The 19,837-nt window shown below is 35.4% G+C and overlaps 3 protein-coding genes across 3 annotated transcripts; all 3 read right to left on the reverse strand.

Moving 5' to 3' along the window:
• Positions 1 to 4,287: 4,287 nt before the first annotated feature.
• On the reverse strand, positions 4,288 to 6,272 carry LOC124168868 (histidine-rich protein PFHRP-III-like). The gene is made up of 2 exons (XM_046547229.1): positions 6,168 to 6,272; positions 4,288 to 5,225 (listed from the first exon to the last, which is right to left on the reverse strand). The coding sequence occupies exons 1-2, from the start codon at positions 6,180 to 6,182 to the stop codon at positions 4,665 to 4,667; spliced, it is 576 nt and encodes a 191-aa protein (XP_046403185.1). The 5' UTR covers positions 6,183 to 6,272; the 3' UTR covers positions 4,288 to 4,664.
• A 5,063-nt stretch (positions 6,273 to 11,335) lies between these two features.
• Positions 11,336 to 13,604, reverse strand: LOC124168873 (histidine-rich protein PFHRP-III-like). The gene is made up of 2 exons (XM_046547235.1): positions 13,580 to 13,604; positions 11,336 to 12,299 (listed from the first exon to the last, which is right to left on the reverse strand). Exons 1-2 carry the CDS (start codon positions 13,592 to 13,594, stop codon positions 11,739 to 11,741), a joined length of 576 nt encoding a protein of 191 aa, XP_046403191.1. The 5' UTR covers positions 13,595 to 13,604; the 3' UTR covers positions 11,336 to 11,738.
• A 1,149-nt stretch (positions 13,605 to 14,753) lies between these two features.
• On the reverse strand, positions 14,754 to 16,738 carry LOC124168869 (histidine-rich protein PFHRP-III-like). Its single transcript, XM_046547231.1, has 2 exons — positions 16,634 to 16,738; positions 14,754 to 15,691 (listed from the first exon to the last, which is right to left on the reverse strand). Exons 1-2 carry the CDS (start codon positions 16,646 to 16,648, stop codon positions 15,131 to 15,133), a joined length of 576 nt encoding a protein of 191 aa, XP_046403187.1. The 5' UTR covers positions 16,649 to 16,738; the 3' UTR covers positions 14,754 to 15,130.
• Positions 16,739 to 19,837: the final 3,099 nt, after the last annotated feature.

Here is a 19,837-nt window from a genome sequence, read left to right on the forward strand (position 1 = left end):
ATATCGATTTTGCCAATGAGGTAAACATTAAAGCACTCATATATAAATGTGGGATTAAAGCTTCTTCAATGCAATCATGGTAAATTAATTGCCCATCCAACATTTACAAATGAAGAATTTCAATAATATGGTTTTAAACATGTTTATTATTTAAACTTGGCTAACAGCCCTTGGGAAATTCATCAAACATGGTGAAGGAGTACCAAAGATTGAAAAAGAGAGAGAATTGCACAAAATTAAATGCTCTATTACTATTTGATTGGAACTTATTTCTTGATTATGAGTTGGAATAAAATACGAAATTCCGCAAGGACTATGTTCAAATCTGTTTTTTTTTATATCCATATGTCTTAACTACGCATTTTTGATCTTATGTACTAATATTATTAGGCAAAGAATTACAAGGATTATATTTCACAAAACAAGTGATTAATATATCATTTCAATTGATCCTATTCATATTTTGATCTAGTAATTAAAACCTAGAAAGTATATTAGACCTTATAGCAATGAATGGACAGTATTTCATTGACTTTATAATTGCTTGTTTAATCCCTACATTCAAGGGATACGGAGTTTTCAATGTGTTTCTCAATCTTCCTTGCACTTAGAGTACATTTTGGAGGTAAGCTTAAAAAAATAAGCTATTGAATTCCTTTTAAATATTAATCATAGGCAATTAAGTAAACAATTACTCACTGATCTATTTATCTTGGATAGATAATTTTTTAAAGCAATCAGGAGAAAACAATTTTCCAGCCACATTGTTACATACGAATAAAAAAAAGCTTAAACTCGATTATTGGGAACATGTTTATTATTTTCTCTTGACACAGAGCCATTAAGAAATTTAAACAAACAAATCGTGGTGTAACAATACCGCACGATGAAAATGGGAGAGAAAAGCACAAAATTAGATATTATATGACTTTTTGGATCCCTTGAGGGAAACTGATTCTGGAATATCAGTGATAAAAAAACAAAATGCCGTAAAGATATCTTCGAACCTGTTTCTCTAAAACTCCATGATATCTAACCACGCATTTCTTTCAGCAATGTCAGCTTGCATTATGATTTTTATTTAAAAAACTTAATACACTGAAGCTTATCGCAGACCCAAGAGTTAAGCCATTCATGTATGAGATATTACAGTATGGCACAGAGAATGTATTTAAGCACAGAATTATACTTTCGAAGTACCAATTTACCTTTTGACAACAACGTAATTTTGTTATATTTTATTGAATGCATGCAGCCTCTTTTTCCGAAAGAACTAATGAAGAATTATCATATGTACTATTTGTTTAGACGAGAAATTTTTAATATGTAAATATTTTAATATTAAATGTATACGTACTTTATATTTTATAACTTTAAATATTTTATCAAATTACCATAAAATTTACTCAATAATATGTAATCTCGGTAAATATGTAGATTTACTCTTCACCATAATTATCCTTTGAAAGTTTTGCCTCGAGTTTATTTTATCTTGTCCTGAAGAAGCATAAGATAATCAATTCGATGGAATGAGCGATGACACGGAATCTCAACGGAGTAATGTCTCAGTGCAATTGCTCAACGGAGAGTAAGGGCGCCAGAGGGCGGGAACCGGTCGCATTGAGCCTGCGGCGTGGTGATCTCCTTTCAATGTGAGGTACCACAAACAATATTGGTCAGATCGAAATGAATTTCATTTCAAGTAATTTTGAAGGTAGTAATTTTGTTTACGTGAATTTTCAGCCAGTTCCCCTATAACGGAATAATTGTTTAATTTAGAAAGAAATTATGGAAGTGTAATAAACAGAATTTGAATACGTATTTTATCAATCTTAGGCGTTCCTTTTGTTCACACAATTATAGGTACAACATATCTTATAAAATTTTCTGAAATGTGGTAACAATTTTGTTTACGGGCGCAATTTTATATACGTGTACACGCATTAATATGTACAACCATGTTTATACAATTTTCTGAAACGTGGTAGGAATGTTTTTTTCGTCAATTTTCTGCAGGCGCCCTTTAACGAAAGAACTTTTCAATTTAGTAAGAAATTACGGAAGTGTAATGAACACAATTCGAATTCATATATTATCAATCAAAGGCGTCACTTTTGACCAAAAATTATCTTTCTACGATCATAAAAAAAATCATTTTTAACAATTCTATGGCAGTGGTTGGGACCCTATATCGTCTGAACGAGATGTACAAACCGAGTGCTTCAAAATCCGTCATCATTGGATGTGTGCAACTAATCCTAACATATTGTTTTCCCTTTTGGTGAACTGTTTCTCCCACCACACTAAAACTACACAACCGTCCACTCAATTTCTTCATAGCAATAGTACGACATCGCATACCTCACCTCAGACTCTCTTCAAGCGAAGAAATACTTCTCTCGCTTGGATTGTTACACTCCACCCACCAACAATTGACTTCCGACATCAAATTTCTCTGCTGCATCGTGAATGAGTCCTTCACATACATTGATCTCCTGACATTCTTTTCACTTTGGATTCCAGCTCAAAATAACCGAAATACTGAAGCTCAATTTCCGTATGGCAATATCTCATAGATCCCTCTTTTACCGATTACCTTCTATTTTCAATTCAATCTCAAATTCTTCTTCTCATGACCTATTTGCCTCCCGCACCAATTTCAATGACCAATTGAAAATCTTATCTTTTTATACCCACCTTTTGTATACATTTTACATGCTGTAAATGGTTGTTATTTATGAGATTATTCTTAAACTTGTATTTTTCATGATATGTACATATGTTTTTGTTTTTAAAGCCAAATGTAAAGGCCTTAGTGCTGTTTATGGTGTTTAATAAAAAAATAAATAAATAGTTTACGCCTCCAGAAATCTGGTCCGGAGGTTTTTATAAATATTTGACATTATCATTAGAATAATAATAGCAGCTTTCGCATTTATAAAAACGCAACCTGTGTGTTTGGTGGACTACGGAGAAGAGTGCACAACCATGTGCAATATCTCACATGGAGCCTAATATTGTTACAATTTTCCCTATTATTACTCATCTCCCTAAAATAGTTTCAATTGAAAGTATATACAATAGAAATTTCCACATAGTTTTTTTAATACTCCACTTTAAATGTTAAATTCTGTTTTTTCACTCATCTAAAATAATTTTCGTACACATGAAATTTCATCAATGCTTTACTCAAGGATCAGAAAAGGTGTTTATTACACCTATCCTCGCTTCACTTACATTACGCGAGGATTTCATGCTCATTATGTCGACGAAAATCATGTATAATTATTCCCATAACTGAAGACGTAATTTATGAATCACAACCTTATGGTGAAGCAATGAAATTTCAATTTATTTGCACAATTAGTCCAAATTAGTAAATAATTTTTCCTCAATTTTTTTATATAAAATTCTATCTATGTCAAAGAAAATTGTGTAAAATCATTCCCCGTAACTAAAGACCTAATTTATGAATCACAAACTTCCAGTAAAACAATGAAATATCAATTTATTTTTCCAATAAGTTCAAGATTGCACTTACCCGTTTCTTTATTTTTTCGCAAATAATTTCTATCCTAAAATGTCGAAGAAAATAATGTATAATTTCTTCCCGTAAGAGAAGATCTAATTCATGAATCACACATTTATGGTGGAAGAATTGAATATCAATTTAAGTTCAGGCTTGTACTAATGTGTTCCTTATTTTTTAATTAATAATTTCATTTTTCTTCCGTATTAATGTGGCAATTTTTACATAAGCTTAAATTAATATGAATTTAAATTAAGTGCTTGGTGAAATGACTTTATAATTGCACTGCCAGATGCATGCTACTCAATTTAATGAGTGAAATTTACTTTCAGAACCATTCTTCTATGCTTGGTCAAATTGGGAACTCTTTTATCTTTTTTGCTGTCCTAAACACCGAAAACGGCACTATTTGATTTTATATCTAAGTTTCCGGAACTTCAACCGAGTGAACGTTGACGAATATCCATTCCCACCTAACAAGGCGGGACTCAACCTGCAACCTTCGATTTAGACTGCGGGAACTATATCTCTCCGCCGAGGACGGCATATCCGGCAGGCATTACATCCATTATTTTTCAGTTTAATTATGAATTTGACGAGTAAACTTATGTATTATTCAACTAAATAATTATAACCAATCTATAATCGACAGACAATCTACCCGTAAAAAAATAGCATTAAATTTTAATTCAAAGTGGGATGTAAAATAAGAAATAGGTATTTTTTGATCAAGTAGATATTTATTTGTATTTTTTAAAATAATTTTATAATCATGCAAAATTTATGAAACAGGCACAGCATTGCTTAGGCCACGAGGTACCATCGCAATATTACAAAAATAAAATTAATATATTATGTACAATGTCAAGGTACTCGTTTGCTCTTTAATACTTCCGGTAGCGGAAGAATTAGCAGAAGCCAGACTCAAACGCTACATGAACACCCAGCATGAGATCGACATGAAACGATCAATGAGTAGCAGGGAATCGTATCGGAATAGGCGTAATCCCTTCAGCTCACTCAGGAACATTCAAAATATCAGCACAACAGATGGATTGGATCCCTCCACAATGGCCATGGTTGGAGGTATTTCATGGAGAAAATCCTGGTGTCGTGCTTGGTACTTGTCTTCTATTTACCAGTGGTGTCCATCACCGTGGTAAGAACCATCGTCCCAGCGAGCGTCGTGATGATAGGAACCGTCATCTTCACCGTGGTAGGAGCCGTCATCACCATGGTAAGAACCATCGTCATAGTGGCCATGGGCACCGGCATGGTGTCCAGCCCAGGCACCAGCATGAGCGCCATTCCATGCGCCAGCGTGAGCACCGTTCCAGGCACCAGCGTGGTTTCCGGCCCAAGCACCGGCGTGGTGAGCAGCAGCTGGGACGTGGGCGGGGGTAGGTCCGCAGTAGGGGTAGTTGGGGCAGAGGTGGGGGTCTACTCCTGCGGGGTACTTGGCACCAGCACCATGGGCAGCTTGAGCTCCGTGGACGGCGGCACCGTGGTGTCCGTAGGCAGCGTAGGCGGGTGCGGCGTAGGATGCAACGGCACCATGGTGTCCGGCGCCATGAACGGCAGCGTTGTCACAGTAGGGGTAGTTGGGGCAGGCGTGGGGGTTGACTCCGGCGGGGTATTGGGCGGCATGGGGGATGGCACTGCCCAGTGCTCCAGCCACGCACAAGGCGAAGACGATCTGTAGAATATATGGGTAGGGATTAAGTTTAGCTGAAGTCGGAAAGATGATAATTATTGAATTGCTTTGAGAACCCATCGCGAATAAACTACAGCGCAGTGGGAAAAAAGGGATGGATAATAATTATCCATGAATTATAGATTTTTTCATTGTTTATTTACGCAATACTCTCATATTTATAGATTGCTCTCATAGATTATCCTTGTTTTTTGAAATTGAATTATATTCTCCATAGATGCCTATTTATCGATCACTTCCATTTATGTGGATTAATAATAAATTATTTTTAGTGCAGAAAACTTGAATGACCAAAATTATAGTCACCAAAATAAATTTTACTTAAAAGCGAAATGTTTCGTCAATAAATTTTAAATTTTCATCATGTAAGAAGACATAAGTTAAGTATACAAATTTTCACTAAAAAATATGATGCCTCGGTAGATTAACTGGCTTTTTCGGATTCGTATTTGAATCCCGGGCAAAGTGAAAAAGTTTTCCTCTGTGGAAATGTCACACGACTGTAAAAAATATTTTTATCTTCAGAAAGCTAATAATGGCTGGTAATTACAAATTCCTCAATCTAGTAAGTTGTCAATTCTAATAGCATCTGAGGTTCTCCAGGCAGGAGAATTATAGCCCGTAATTTTTATAATAAATTTTCTATTAAAACAAAAATAGTAAGTAATTGTTTAGGATTGTAAACACAAGTTTACTTAGGAGATTTGGAGAAATACCTAAAAATCTATGTGTAAGAAACAAGAAATCCATTTCAAATACTTAGGATTTGATTGTGATTTCAATCGACATAATTATTATTTTAATAATTAAAATGTCGCCTTTAAGCAATGCTAATGCGCCGGAGAGGTGAAGAGAACTGCACCTCAATTGAAGTTCAATGGAAATGCTATAGTTATTCTGCGGAGGCAAACTGGGTATCCTTACCATTTGGTATGCCATGCTGCCTGCTTGGGTATCCGTGTTTGAGAGCAACGCTGGGCCTGTGATGAATGCTCCATCGGGGGGCACCGTTTTATACTATGATGCCCATAACGCCACGCCCTCCCGCAAAGAACCTTTCCATTGATCACCAACGAGTCCGTCGTCCATTGGTTGGCCCTTCATAGCACATGCACTGAGCAGTGACCTCCAAACACCTCAAAACGTACCCGTTGTCATCACTTTCATTAACTTGGGCACACTTCGGCACAGTCATTTTCCACATTTCCACGCCGCTTAGTCCAAAAATGAAAGGTATGGACGCATAAAAACCCTTAATGCTACCGTATTATCGAAGCAGTCGAGCGTTTCCGCATTGATATCAGCATTTCTTCGATCCGCGTGGTAATATGGGTGTGATACTTGCTTTGGGCGTGTTTCAAGGTTCACAACATGTTTCAGATCCTACTGTACCTTTCTCATACTGCGAAGGTTATATTTTACATAATATATACCTACCTACTTTATCATTTTAATAAGATCGTATTCATATTTGGAGGTAATAATTATAACCAAGAAAAGATATTAAACTTAAAAAAAATGAAGACAACTTTCTTTAGAGATATGTCGTGGAATACAACCTATGATAATGATAAACGGAGATATCTCATTGTCCACAATTTATTAACCGAGTACTATACGTGCTTCGATTCTTATGCAATCATCTTCAGGTACTAAAGATACTGGCGTGTAGTGCTCGGTTATTAATTTTGAGATAATACGATATCTTCGTGTATCATATATGCTGTTCTAACAGAAATGAATGGGCAGTATTTCATTTGCTTTATAATTCCTAGTGGTAACTAGATACGCTATATGCTCGAGATACGGGGTTATCAGTGTGTTTATTCAACACCTATTGATATTTCTAGCTCTTGAAGTATATATTTTCGATTTAATTTAAAAAATTAAGCTATTGAGTCCCTTTCAAATATCGATTTGTCCAATAAGTAAACAGTACACCACTCATTTATATATGTGTGATTAAGGCTTCTTGAAAGCAGTCGTGGTATGTTAATTGCCCAACCAACGTTTATGGATGAAGAATTTCAACAATATGGTTTTATAAAATGTTTATTTTTTACATTTGATTAAAAGCCCTTAAATATTTTTATCAAATATGACGCAGGACTACCAAACGATGAAAAAGTGAGAGAAAGGTACAAAATTAATGCTCTATTACTATTTCATAGGAACTCATTTCTTAAATTTGACTTTTAAATAAAATACGAAATGCCGCAAAGAATATCTTCAAATCTGTTTTTCTAAATATGCATATGACCTAACCATGCATTTTTTATCCTATGTACCGATCGCATTCGGAGCAGGATTTCAAGGATCTTATTACACACGGCAATTGATTACTTCATCATTTTAATCAGGTCGTATTCATATTTTGATCTAGTTATTAAAACCTTTAGAGGATATAAGACCTTATGGCAATGGAAGGACAGCATTTCATTGGCTTTATAATTGCTAGTTTAATCCCTACATACAAGAGATATGGAGTTTTCAATGTGTTTCTTCAGCTTTTATCAAAATTCCTTGCTATTAGAGTACATTTTGGAATAAAGCTTAAAAAATATACTAATGAATTCCTTTTAAATATTAATCTTAGGCAATATAGTAAACAATTACTCACTCATCTATTAATCTTGGAACGAGATTTTTTTAAAGCAATCATGAGAAAGCAATTTTCCATCCACCTTTTTGTACAGGAATAAAAATTGCTTAAACTCGATGATTGGGAACATGTTTATTATTTACACCTGACACACCACCATTAAGAATTTTTAACTCACTAATCATGGTGTAGCAATACCGCATGATGAAAAAGGGAGAGAAAGGCACAAAATTAAATACTCGATGACTTTTTGGTTTCCTTGAGGGAAACTAATATTGGAATTTGAGTGTTAAATAAAGAATGAAATTATGCAAATATATCTTCAAACCTGTTTTCCTAGAACTCCATGCTATCAAACCACGCATTTCTTTCAGCAATGTCATATTGCATAATGATTTTTATTTAAAAAGCTCAATACACTGAAGCCTAACGCAGACCTGCAAGTTAAGCCAAGTTTCCATGTAAGACATATTGCAGTATGGCACATATAATGTATTTAAGCGCAGAATAATACTTTGGAAGTACCAATTTATCTTTTGGTCACAGCTTAATGTTGTTATTTTTTATTGAATGCATGCATAACAGCCCATTTTTTCTAAAGAACTAATGAGGAAATATCAGATTTATTACTTGTTTAGAAAAGAAATTTTTGGTATATAAATATTTTATTATTTAAAGTAAACGTACCATATATTTTATAATTTCAAATATTTTTACCAAATTAGTTAATTATCATAAAATTTACTCAAGAATATATAATCTCGGTAAATGAGTAGATTTACTCTTCACCATCCTCATCCCTTGAATGTTTTGCCTCGAGTTACATTTTATCTTGTCCTGAAGAAGCATAAGATAATTAATTCGATGGAATAGGCGGTGACTCGAAATCTCAGCAGAGTAATGTCTCAATGCAATTGCTCAACGGAGATGAAGTGCGACACAGGGCGGCCTCCGGTCACTTAGAGCCTGCGGCACGGTGCACTTCGTTCAGTGTGACACAGCAGAAACAATATTGATCACATCAAAATGAATTTCAATTCAAATGAAAGCTTATAAATTTTTCTAAAACAAGGTAGCAATTTTACTTACGTGATTTTTCTGCAAGTTCCCTAATAACGGAATAATTGTTTAATTTAGTAAGATAAAAACTAATAAGTAATAAAAATTACGGAATAAACAGAATATGAAAACGTATGTTATCAATCATAGGCGTCACTTTTGTTGGAACAATTATAGGCACAACACATCTCATAAAATTTTCTCAAATGTAGTAGCCATTTTGTTTTCGTGAATTTTCTGTAAGTTCTCCAATAACGGAGAACTATTTTATTTAGTAAGAAATTACGGAAGTGTATTAAACACAATTTGAATAAGTATACTATCGATCATAGGCGTCATTTTGACCAAAAATTAACTTTCTGCGATCATAAAAAAACCATTGTTAACAAGGCTATGGCAGTGGTTGGGACCCTTTACCGTCTGAACGAGATATCCGAACCGAGTGCTTTAAAATCCATCTCAATGGGATGTATATTATCTATATACACATCCATGTATACATATTGTTGCAAACATCCTAGAATATTGGAGCAATATTAAAGGATGTGAGAAATCTATCCTAGAATATTGCTCTTCCATTTGGTCTACTGTTTCTCCCACCATACTACAAATTCTCAACCGTCCACTCAATTTCTTCATAGTAATTTGTACGACATTGCATACCTCACCTCAGACGCTCTTCACTTGCCGAAATACTTCACTTACTTGGATTATTACACCCCACCCACCACCGATTGAAATCAGACATCAATTTTATTTACTGGATCATGAATGGGTCCTTCAGATGCATTGATCTCCTGACATACTTTTCACTCCGCATTCTAGCTCGAAAAATCCGCAATACTGAAGCTTTACACCAGCCCAATTTTCGTCTGGCAATATCTCATAGATCCCTTTTTCACCGCTTACCTTCCAATTTCAATTCCATCTCAAATGCTTATTCTTCTATTGACCTCTTTACCTCAAGCACCATTTTCATTAACCAATTGAAAAGGCTATCTTTTTGATGCTCACCTTTTGTACGAATTGTACATGTTGTAAACGGTTGTTGTTGATGATGACATTATTCTTATACTTGTTTTTTAATTATATTTACATAATTTCTTTTGTTTTTAAATCCCAATGTAAAGGCCTTAGTACCCTTTTTGGTGTTAAATAAATAAATAGTTTACGACTCCAGTAATCTGGTACTGCGGTATTTATATTAATATATATGTATGCTAATAATAATATTTGACATTATTATTAGCATAATAAGAGCGGTTTTCACATTTAAAAAAACGCAAGCTGCATGTTTGGTGGACTACGGTGATGAGTGTACACTGTACAGCCCTATGTAATATATTATATAGAGCCTAATATTGTAATAATTTCCCCTGTTATAACTCATCTCCCAAAAATAGTTTCAATTGAAAGTATATACAATAGAAATTTCCCCATAGTTTTTTTATACTCCACTTTAAATGTTAAATTCTGTTTTTTCACTCATCTAAAATAATTTTCGTACACATGAAATTTCATCAATGCTTTACTCAAGGATCAGAAAAGGTGTTTATTACACCTATCCTCGCTTCACTTACATTACGTGAGGATTCCATGCTCATTATGTCGACGAAAATCATGTATAATTTTTCCCATAACTGAAGACCTAATTTATGAATCACAAACTTATGGTGAAGCAATGAAATTTCAATTTATTTGCACAATTAGTCCAAATTAGTGACTAACTGTTCCTCAATTTTTTCCTAAAAAATTCTATGTCAAGGAAAATTGTATATAATTTCTCCCCGTGACTGAAGACCTAATTCATGAATCATACATTTGTGGTGAAAGAATGAAATATCAATTTATTCACACAATAAGTTCAACCTTGTACTTATCTGTTCCGCATTTTTTTCATTAATAATTTCTTTTTTCTTCCGCATTACTATGGCAATTTTTACATAACCTTAAATAAGAATGAATTTATATTAGGTGTTTGGTGAATTGACTTAATAATTGCACTGGCAGATGCATTCATCAAGATTTCATGTGTGAAATTTACTTTCAGAACCATTCTTCTAAGCTTGATAAGAATTGTGAAAGTTTAATATTTTGTTTTCTGACCACCGAAAGCAGCGCTATTTGAATTTATATCGAAGTTTCTGGAAAATCAACCGATTGAACGTGCACAATAATCCATTCCCACCTACCAAGGTGGGACTCAACCTGCAACCTTCGATTTAGCCTTCGATAACTATATTTCTCCGCCGAGGACGGCTAATCCGGCAGGCATACCATTACTTATTTTTAAGTTTACTCATGTATTTGACGAGAAAAATTATGTATAATTCTACTGAACAATGATAATGTATCAATAATCGGTAATAACCCGTGAAAAAACCAGCATCAAAATTTTATTCAAAAAAGGATTAAAAAAATTAAAAATAGGTATTTTTTGATCAAATAGATATTTATTTGTATTTTTTTTATAATTTTACAATCATGCAAAATTAATGAAACAGGCACAGCATTGCTTAGGCCACGAGGTACCATCGCAATATTACAAAAATAAAATTAATATATTATGTACAATGTCAAGGTACTCGTTTGCTCTTTAATACTTCCGGTAGCAGAAGAATTAGCAGATGACGGACTCAAACGCTACATGAACACCCAGCATGAGATCGACATGAAACGATCAATGAGTAACAGGGAATCGTATCGGAATAAGCGCTGCTCAGGAACATTCAAAATATCAGCACAACAGATGGATTGGATCCCTCCACAATGGCCATCATCGGAGGTATTTCATGGAGAAAATCCTGGTGTCGTGCTTGGTACTTGTCTTCTATTTACCAGTGGTGTCCATCACCGTGGTAAGAACCATCGTCCCAGCGAGCGTCGTGATGATAGGAACCGTCATCTTCACCGTGGTAGGAGCCGTCATCACCATGGTAAGAACCATCGTCATAGTGGCCATGGGCACCGGCATGGTGTCCAGCCCAGGCACCAGCATGAGCGCCATTCCATGCGCCAGCGTGAGCACCGTTCCAGGCACCAGCGTGGTTCCCGGCCCAAGCACCGGCGTGGTGAGCAGCAGCTGGGACGTGGGCGGGGGTAGGTCCGCAGTAGGGGTAGTTGGGGCAGAGATGGGGGTCTACTCCGGCGGGGTACTTGGCACCAGCACCATGGGCAGCTTGAGCTCCGTGGACGGCGGCACCGTGGTGTCCGTAGGCAGCGTAGGCGGGTGCGGCGTAGGGTGCAACGGCACCATGGTGTCCAGCGCCATGAACGGCAGCGTTGTCACAGTAGGGGTAGTTGGGGCAGGCGTGGGGGTTGACTCCGGCGGGGTATTGGGCGGCATGGGGGATGGCACTGCCCAGTGCTCCAGCCACGCATAAGGCGAAGACGACCTGTAGAAAATATGGGTCGGGATTAAGTTTAGGTGAGGCTAGCAAGACGATAATTATTGCAATATTATATCATTCCAATTCAAAATTTTAAATCCTGTCTTAAAATTATGTTACGTTAAATACTTAGCTTCGTTGTAAAATACTTAGGTATGTTAAATACTCAGCTATGTCAAAAGCTTATCTAGTGTTTTATCGTCTTTCAAAATTTTACTTATTTTATTTTAGCTTTCATAAAATAAAATTTTAATTGACTTCAAATACTTTTTACTGAAAATTTTAAGCAACGTGGATTAAAAATGACATATTTTTAGTGAATAAGGCTAAAAAGACGAAAAAGTATAAACCCCCATAAGCACTGTTGCATAAAAGAGAAGGTAATCTTGATGTATACTAAAATGCGATTCTGTAAATAGTCATAAATCATGCGTAAAACGTCCTTTGTTGCCTTAAAGCCAATAATGGCAGGCTATCTACAAGAAATTTTTAATGAGGATGTTATAAATTCTAATACTGATCAGAGGTGCTTCAGGGAACACACTGTGCCATGAAAAACTCAGAAATTAATGTATCGTAAAATGCTGCAAAAGTTAGAGAGTTGAGTAGTTTCGTAATACAACTTGGGAAAATGAAGAAATCTTGATAATGAACCGTGATCGGTGGAAACGCATTCGTAAGTAGTAGTACTTTCGAACTATCGGTTTTTAATAGGAAGAAAGCGTTCTAGACATATTTGCCCCTTGGTATTTTCTTTTTTTCCAAAATTTGAAATAATTACGGATATCTATTTAAAATATTCCGGATTTGACCGCGATTTCAAATGATAGAATTGATACTTTGAGAAATAGTTAAAGTGTCCTTTAAATAATGATAACACACAAACGAGGTACGGAGAAGCAAACCTCGAATCAATTCCTGTAATATATACCAAAGGATATTTGTAGAAGTCATGATAGTCAGCCATGATAGAATTAAATGCCTAGGAAGTAAACACACAGTCGAACAATAGCAATTTTAAGAATATAATAATATTGAGAAAGCCATTTTGCGATGTTTGTCTCATGGAATTAATATTTTACTACTTATGAAGATTTTCAGGGAATCCATTTGAAACATATTCTGAATTTTACATTGATTTCAATCGACAGAATTATTATTTTAATAATTAAAATGTCGCCTTTAAGCAATGCTAATGCGCCGGAGAGGTGAAGAGAACTGCACCTCAATTGAAGTTCAATGGAAATGCTATAGTTATTCTGCGGACGCAAACTGGGAATCCTTACCATTTGGTATGCCATGCTGCCTGCTTCACTCATCTAAAATAATTTTCGTACACATGAAATTTCATCAATGCTTTACTCAAGGATCAGAAAAGGTGTTTATTACACCTATCCTCGCTTCACTTACATTACGCGAGGATTTCATGCTCATTATGTCGACGAAAATCATGTATAATTATTCCCATAACTGAAGACGTAATTTATGAATCACAACCTTATGGTGAAGCAATGAAATTTCAATTTATTTGCACAATTAGTCCAAATTAGTAAATAATTTTTCCTCAATTTTTTTATATAAAATTCTATCTATGTCAAAGAAAATTGTGTAAAATCATTCCCCGTAACTAAAGACCTAATTTATGAATCACAAACTTCCAGTAAAACAATGAAATATCAATTTATTTTTCCAATAAGTTCAAGATTGCACTTACCCGTTTCTTTATTTTTTCGCAAATAATTTCTATCCTAAAATGTCGAAGAAAATAATGTATAATTTCTTCCCGTAAGAGAAGATCTAATTCATGAATCACACATTTATGGTGGAAGAATTGAATATCAATTTAAGTTCAGGCTTGTACTAATGTGTTCCTTATTTTTTAATTAATAATTTCATTTTTCTTCCGTATTAATGTGGCAATTTTTACATAAGCTTAAATTAATATGAATTTAAATTAAGTGCTTGGTGAAATGACTTTATAATTGCACTGCCAGATGCATGCTACTCAATTTAATGAGTGAAATTTACTTTCAGAACCATTCTTCTATGCTTGGTCAAATTGGGAACTCTTTTATCTTTTTTGCTGTCCTAAACACCGAAAACGGCACTATTTGATTTTATATCTAAGTTTCCGGAACTTCAACCGAGTGAACGTTGACGAATATCCATTCCCACCTAACAAGGCGGGACTCAACCTGCAACCTTCGATTTAGACTGCGGGAACTATATCTCTCCGCCGAGGACGGCATATCCGGCAGGCATTACATCCATTATTTTTCAGTTTAATTATGAATTTGACGAGTAAACTTATGTATTATTCAACTAAATAATTATAACCAATCTATAATCGACAGACAATCTACCCGTAAAAAAATAGCATTAAATTTTAATTCAAAGTGGGATGTAAAATAAGAAATAGGTATTTTTTGATCAAGTAGATATTTATTTGTATTTTTTAAAATAATTTTATAATCATGCAAAATTTATGAAACAGGCACAGCATTGCTTAGGCCACGAGGTACCATCGCAATATTACAAAAATAAAATTAATATATTATGTACAATGTCAAGGTACTCGTTTGCTCTTTAATACTTCCGGTAGCGGAAGAATTAGCAGAAGCCAGACTCAAACGCTACATGAACACCCAGCATGAGATCGACATGAAACGATCAATGAGTAGCAGGGAATCGTATCGGAATAGGCGTAATCCCTTCAGCTCACTCAGGAACATTCAAAATATCAGCACAACAGATGGATTGGATCCCTCCACAATGGCCATGGTTGGAGGTATTTCATGGAGAAAATCCTGGTGTCGTGCTTGGTACTTGTCTTCTATTTACCAGTGGTGTCCATCACCGTGGTAAGAACCATCGTCCCAGCGAGCGTCGTGATGATAGGAACCGTCATCTTCACCGTGGTAGGAGCCGTCATCACCATGGTAAGAACCATCGTCATAGTGGCCATGGGCACCGGCATGGTGTCCAGCCCAGGCACCAGCATGAGCGCCATTCCATGCGCCAGCGTGAGCACCGTTCCAGGCACCAGCGTGGTTTCCGGCCCAAGCACCGGCGTGGTGAGCAGCAGCTGGGACGTGGGCGGGGGTAGGTCCGCAGTAGGGGTAGTTGGGGCAGAGGTGGGGGTCTACTCCTGCGGGGTACTTGGCACCAGCACCATGGGCAGCTTGAGCTCCGTGGACGGCGGCACCGTGGTGTCCGTAGGCAGCGTAGGCGGGTGCGGCGTAGGATGCAACGGCACCATGGTGTCCGGCGCCATGAACGGCAGCGTTGTCACAGTAGGGGTAGTTGGGGCAGGCGTGGGGGTTGACTCCGGCGGGGTATTGGGCGGCATGGGGGATGGCACTGCCCAGTGCTCCAGCCACGCACAAGGCGAAGACGATCTGTAGAATATATGGGTAGGGATTAAGTTTAGCTGAAGTCGGAAAGATGATAATTATTGAATTGCTTTGAGAACCCATCGCGAATAAACTACAGCGCAGTGGGAAAAAAGGGATGGATAATAATTATCCATGAATTATAGATTTTTTCATTGTTTATTTACGCAATACTCTCATATTTATAGATTGCTCTCATAGATTATCCTTGTTTTTTGAAATTGAATTATATTCTCCATAGATGCCTATTTATCGATCACTTCCATTTATGTGGATTAATAATAAATTATTTTTAGTGCAGAAAACTTGAATGACCAAAATTATAGTCACCAAAATAAATTTTACTTAAAAGCGAAATGTTTCGTCAATAAATTTTAAATTTTCATCATGTAAGAAGACATAAGTTAAGTATACAAATTTTCACTAAAAAATATGATGCCTCGGTAGATTAACTGGCTTTTTCGGATTCGTATTTGAATCCCGGGCAAAGTGAAAAAGTTTTCCTCTGTGGAAATGTCACACGACTGTAAAAAATATTTTTATCTTCAGAAAGCTAATAATGGCTGGTAATTACAAATTCCTCAATCTAGTAAGTTGTCAATTCTAATAGCATCTGAGGTTCTCCAGGCAGGAGAATTATAGCCCGTAATTTTTATAATAAATTTTCTATTAAAACAAAAATAGTAAGTAATTGTTTAGGATTGTAAACACAAGTTTACTTAGGAGATTTGGAGAAATACCTAAAAATCTATGTGTAAGAAACAAGAAATCCATTTCAAATACTTAGGATTTGATTGTGATTTCAATCGACATAATTATTATTTTAATAATTAAAATGTCGCCTTTAAGCAATGCTAATGCGCCGGAGAGGTGAAGAGAACTGCACCTCAATTGAAGTTCAATGGAAATGCTATAGTTATTCTGCGGAGGCAAACTGGGTATCCTTACCATTTGGTATGCCATGCTGCCTGCTTGGGTATCCGTGTTTGAGAGCAACGCTGGGCCTGTGATGAATGCTCCATCGGGGGGCACCGTTTTATACTATGATGCCCATAACGCCACGCCCTCCCGCAAAGAACCTTTCCATTGATCACCAACGAGTCCGTCGTCCATTGGTTGGCCCTTCATAGCACATGCACTGAGCAGTGACCTCCAAACACCTCAAAACGTACCCGTTGTCATCACTTTCATTAACTTGGGCACACTTCGGCACAGTCATTTTCCACATTTCCACGCCGCTTAGTCCAAAAATGAAAGGTATGGACGCATAAAAACCCTTAATGCTACCGTATTATCGAAGCAGTCGAGCGTTTCCGCATTGATATCAGCATTTCTTCGATCCGCGTGGTAATATGGGTGTGATACTTGCTTTGGGCGTGTTTCAAGGTTCACAACATGTTTCAGATCCTACTGTACCTTTCTCATACTGCGAAGGTTATATTTTACATAATATATACCTACCTACTTTATCATTTTAATAAGATCGTATTCATATTTGGAGGTAATAATTATAACCAAGAAAAGATATTAAACTTAAAAAAAATGAAGACAACTTTCTTTAGAGATATGTCGTGGAATACAACCTATGATAATGATAAACGGAGATATCTCATTGTCCACAATTTATTAACCGAGTACTATACGTGCTTCGATTCTTATGCAATCATCTTCAGGTACTAAAGATACTGGCGTGTAGTGCTCGGTTATTAATTTTGAGATAATACGATATCTTCGTGTATCATATATGCTGTTCTAACAGAAATGAATGGGCAGTATTTCATTTGCTTTATAATTCCTAGTGGTAACTAGATACGCTATATGCTCGAGATACGGGGTTATCAGTGTGTTTATTCAACACCTATTGATATTTCTAGCTCTTGAAGTATATATTTTCGATTTAATTTAAAAAATTAAGCTATTGAGTCCCTTTCAAATATCGATTTGTCCAATAAGTAAACAGTACACCACTCATTTATATATGTGTGATTAAGGCTTCTTGAAAGCAGTCGTGGTATGTTAATTGCCCAACCAACGTTTATGGATGAAGAATTTCAACAATATGGTTTTATAAAATGTTTATTTTTTACATTTGATTAAAAGCCCTTAAATATTTTTATCAAATATGACGCAGGACTACCAAACGATGAAAAAGTGAGAGAAAGGTACAAAATTAATGCTCTATTACTATTTCATAGGAACTCATTTCTTAAATTTGACTTTTAAATAAAATACGAAATGCCGCAAAGAATATCTTCAAATCTGTTTTTCTAAATATGCATATGACCTAACCATGCATTTTTTATCCTATGTACCGATCGCATTCGGAGCAGGATTTCAAGGATCTTATTACACACGGCAATTGATTACTTCATCATTTTAATCAGGTCGTATTCATATTTTGATCTAGTTATTAAAACCTTTAGAGGATATAAGACCTTATGGCAATGGAAGGACAGCATTTCATTGGCTTTATAATTGCTAGTTTAATCCCTACATACAAGAGATATGGAGTTTTCAATGTGTTTCTTCAGCTTTTATCAAAATTCCTTGCTATTAGAGTACATTTTGGAATAAAGCTTAAAAAATATACTAATGAATTCCTTTTAAATATTAATCTTAGGCAATATAGTAAACAATTACTCACTCATCTATTAATCTTGGAACGAGATTTTTTTAAAGCAATCATGAGAAAGCAATTTTCCATCCACCTTTTTGTACAGGAATAAAAATTGCTTAAACTCGATGATTGGGAACATGTTTATTATTTACACCTGACACACCACCATTAAGAATTTTTAACTCACTAATCATGGTGTAGCAATACCGCATGATGAAAAAGGGAGAGAAAGGCACAAAATTAAATACTCGATGACTTTTTGGTTTCCTTGAGGGAAACTAATATTGGAATTTGAGTGTTAAATAAAGAATGAAATTATGCAAATATATCTTCAAACCTGTTTTCCTAGAACTCCATGCTATCAAACCACGCATTTCTTTCAGCAATGTCATATTGCATAATGATTTTTATTTAAAAAGCTCAATACACTGAAGCCTAACGCAGACCTGCAAGTTAAGCCAAGTTTCCATGTAAGACATATTGCAGTATGGCACATATAATGTATTTAAGCGCAGAATAATACTTTGGAAGTACCAATTTATCTTTTGGTCACAGCTTAATGTTGTTATTTTTTATTGAATGCATGCATAACAGCCCATTTTTTCTAAAGAACTAATGAGGAAATATCAGATTTATTACTTGTTTAGAAAAGAAATTTTTGGTATATAAATATTTTATTATTTAAAGTAAACGTACCATATATTTTATAATTTCAAATATTTTTACCAAATTAGTTAATTATCATAAAATTTACTCAAGAATATATAATCTCGGTAAATGAGTAGATTTACTCTTCACCATCCTCATCCCTTGAATGTTTTGCCTCGAGTTACATTTTATCTTGTCCTGAAGAAGCATAAGATAATTAATTCGATGGAATAGGCGGTGACTCGAAATCTCAGCAGAGTAATGTCTCAATGCAATTGCTCAACGGAGATGAAGTGCGACACAGGGCGGCCTCCGGTCACTTAGAGCCTGCGGCACGGTGCACTTCGTTCAGTGTGACACAGCAGAAACAATATTGATCACATCAAAATGAATTTCAATTCAAATGAAAGCTTATAAATTTTTCTAAAACAAGGTAGCAATTTTACTTACGTGATTTTTCTGCAAGTTCCCTAATAACGGAATAATTGTTTAATTTAGTAAGATAAAAACTAATAAGTAATAAAAATTACGGAATAAACAGAATATGAAAACGTATGTTATCAATCATAGGCGTCACTTTTGTTGGAACAATTATAGGCACAACACATCTCATAAAATTTTCTCAAATGTAGTAGCCATTTTGTTTTCGTGAATTTTCTGTAAGTTCTCCAATAACGGAGAACTATTTTATTTAGTAAGAAATTACGGAAGTGTATTAAACACAATTTGAATAAGTATACTATCGATCATAGGCGTCATTTTGACCAAAAATTAACTTTCTGCGATCATAAAAAAACCATTGTTAACAAGGCTATGGCAGTGGTTGGGACCCTTTACCGTCTGAACGAGATATCCGAACCGAGTGCTTTAAAATCCATCTCAATGGG

This window comes from Ischnura elegans, chromosome 12 (genome assembly GCF_921293095.1).
Source record: "Ischnura elegans chromosome 12, ioIscEleg1.1, whole genome shotgun sequence".
NCBI classification, from domain to species: domain Eukaryota; kingdom Metazoa; phylum Arthropoda; class Insecta; order Odonata; family Coenagrionidae; genus Ischnura; species Ischnura elegans.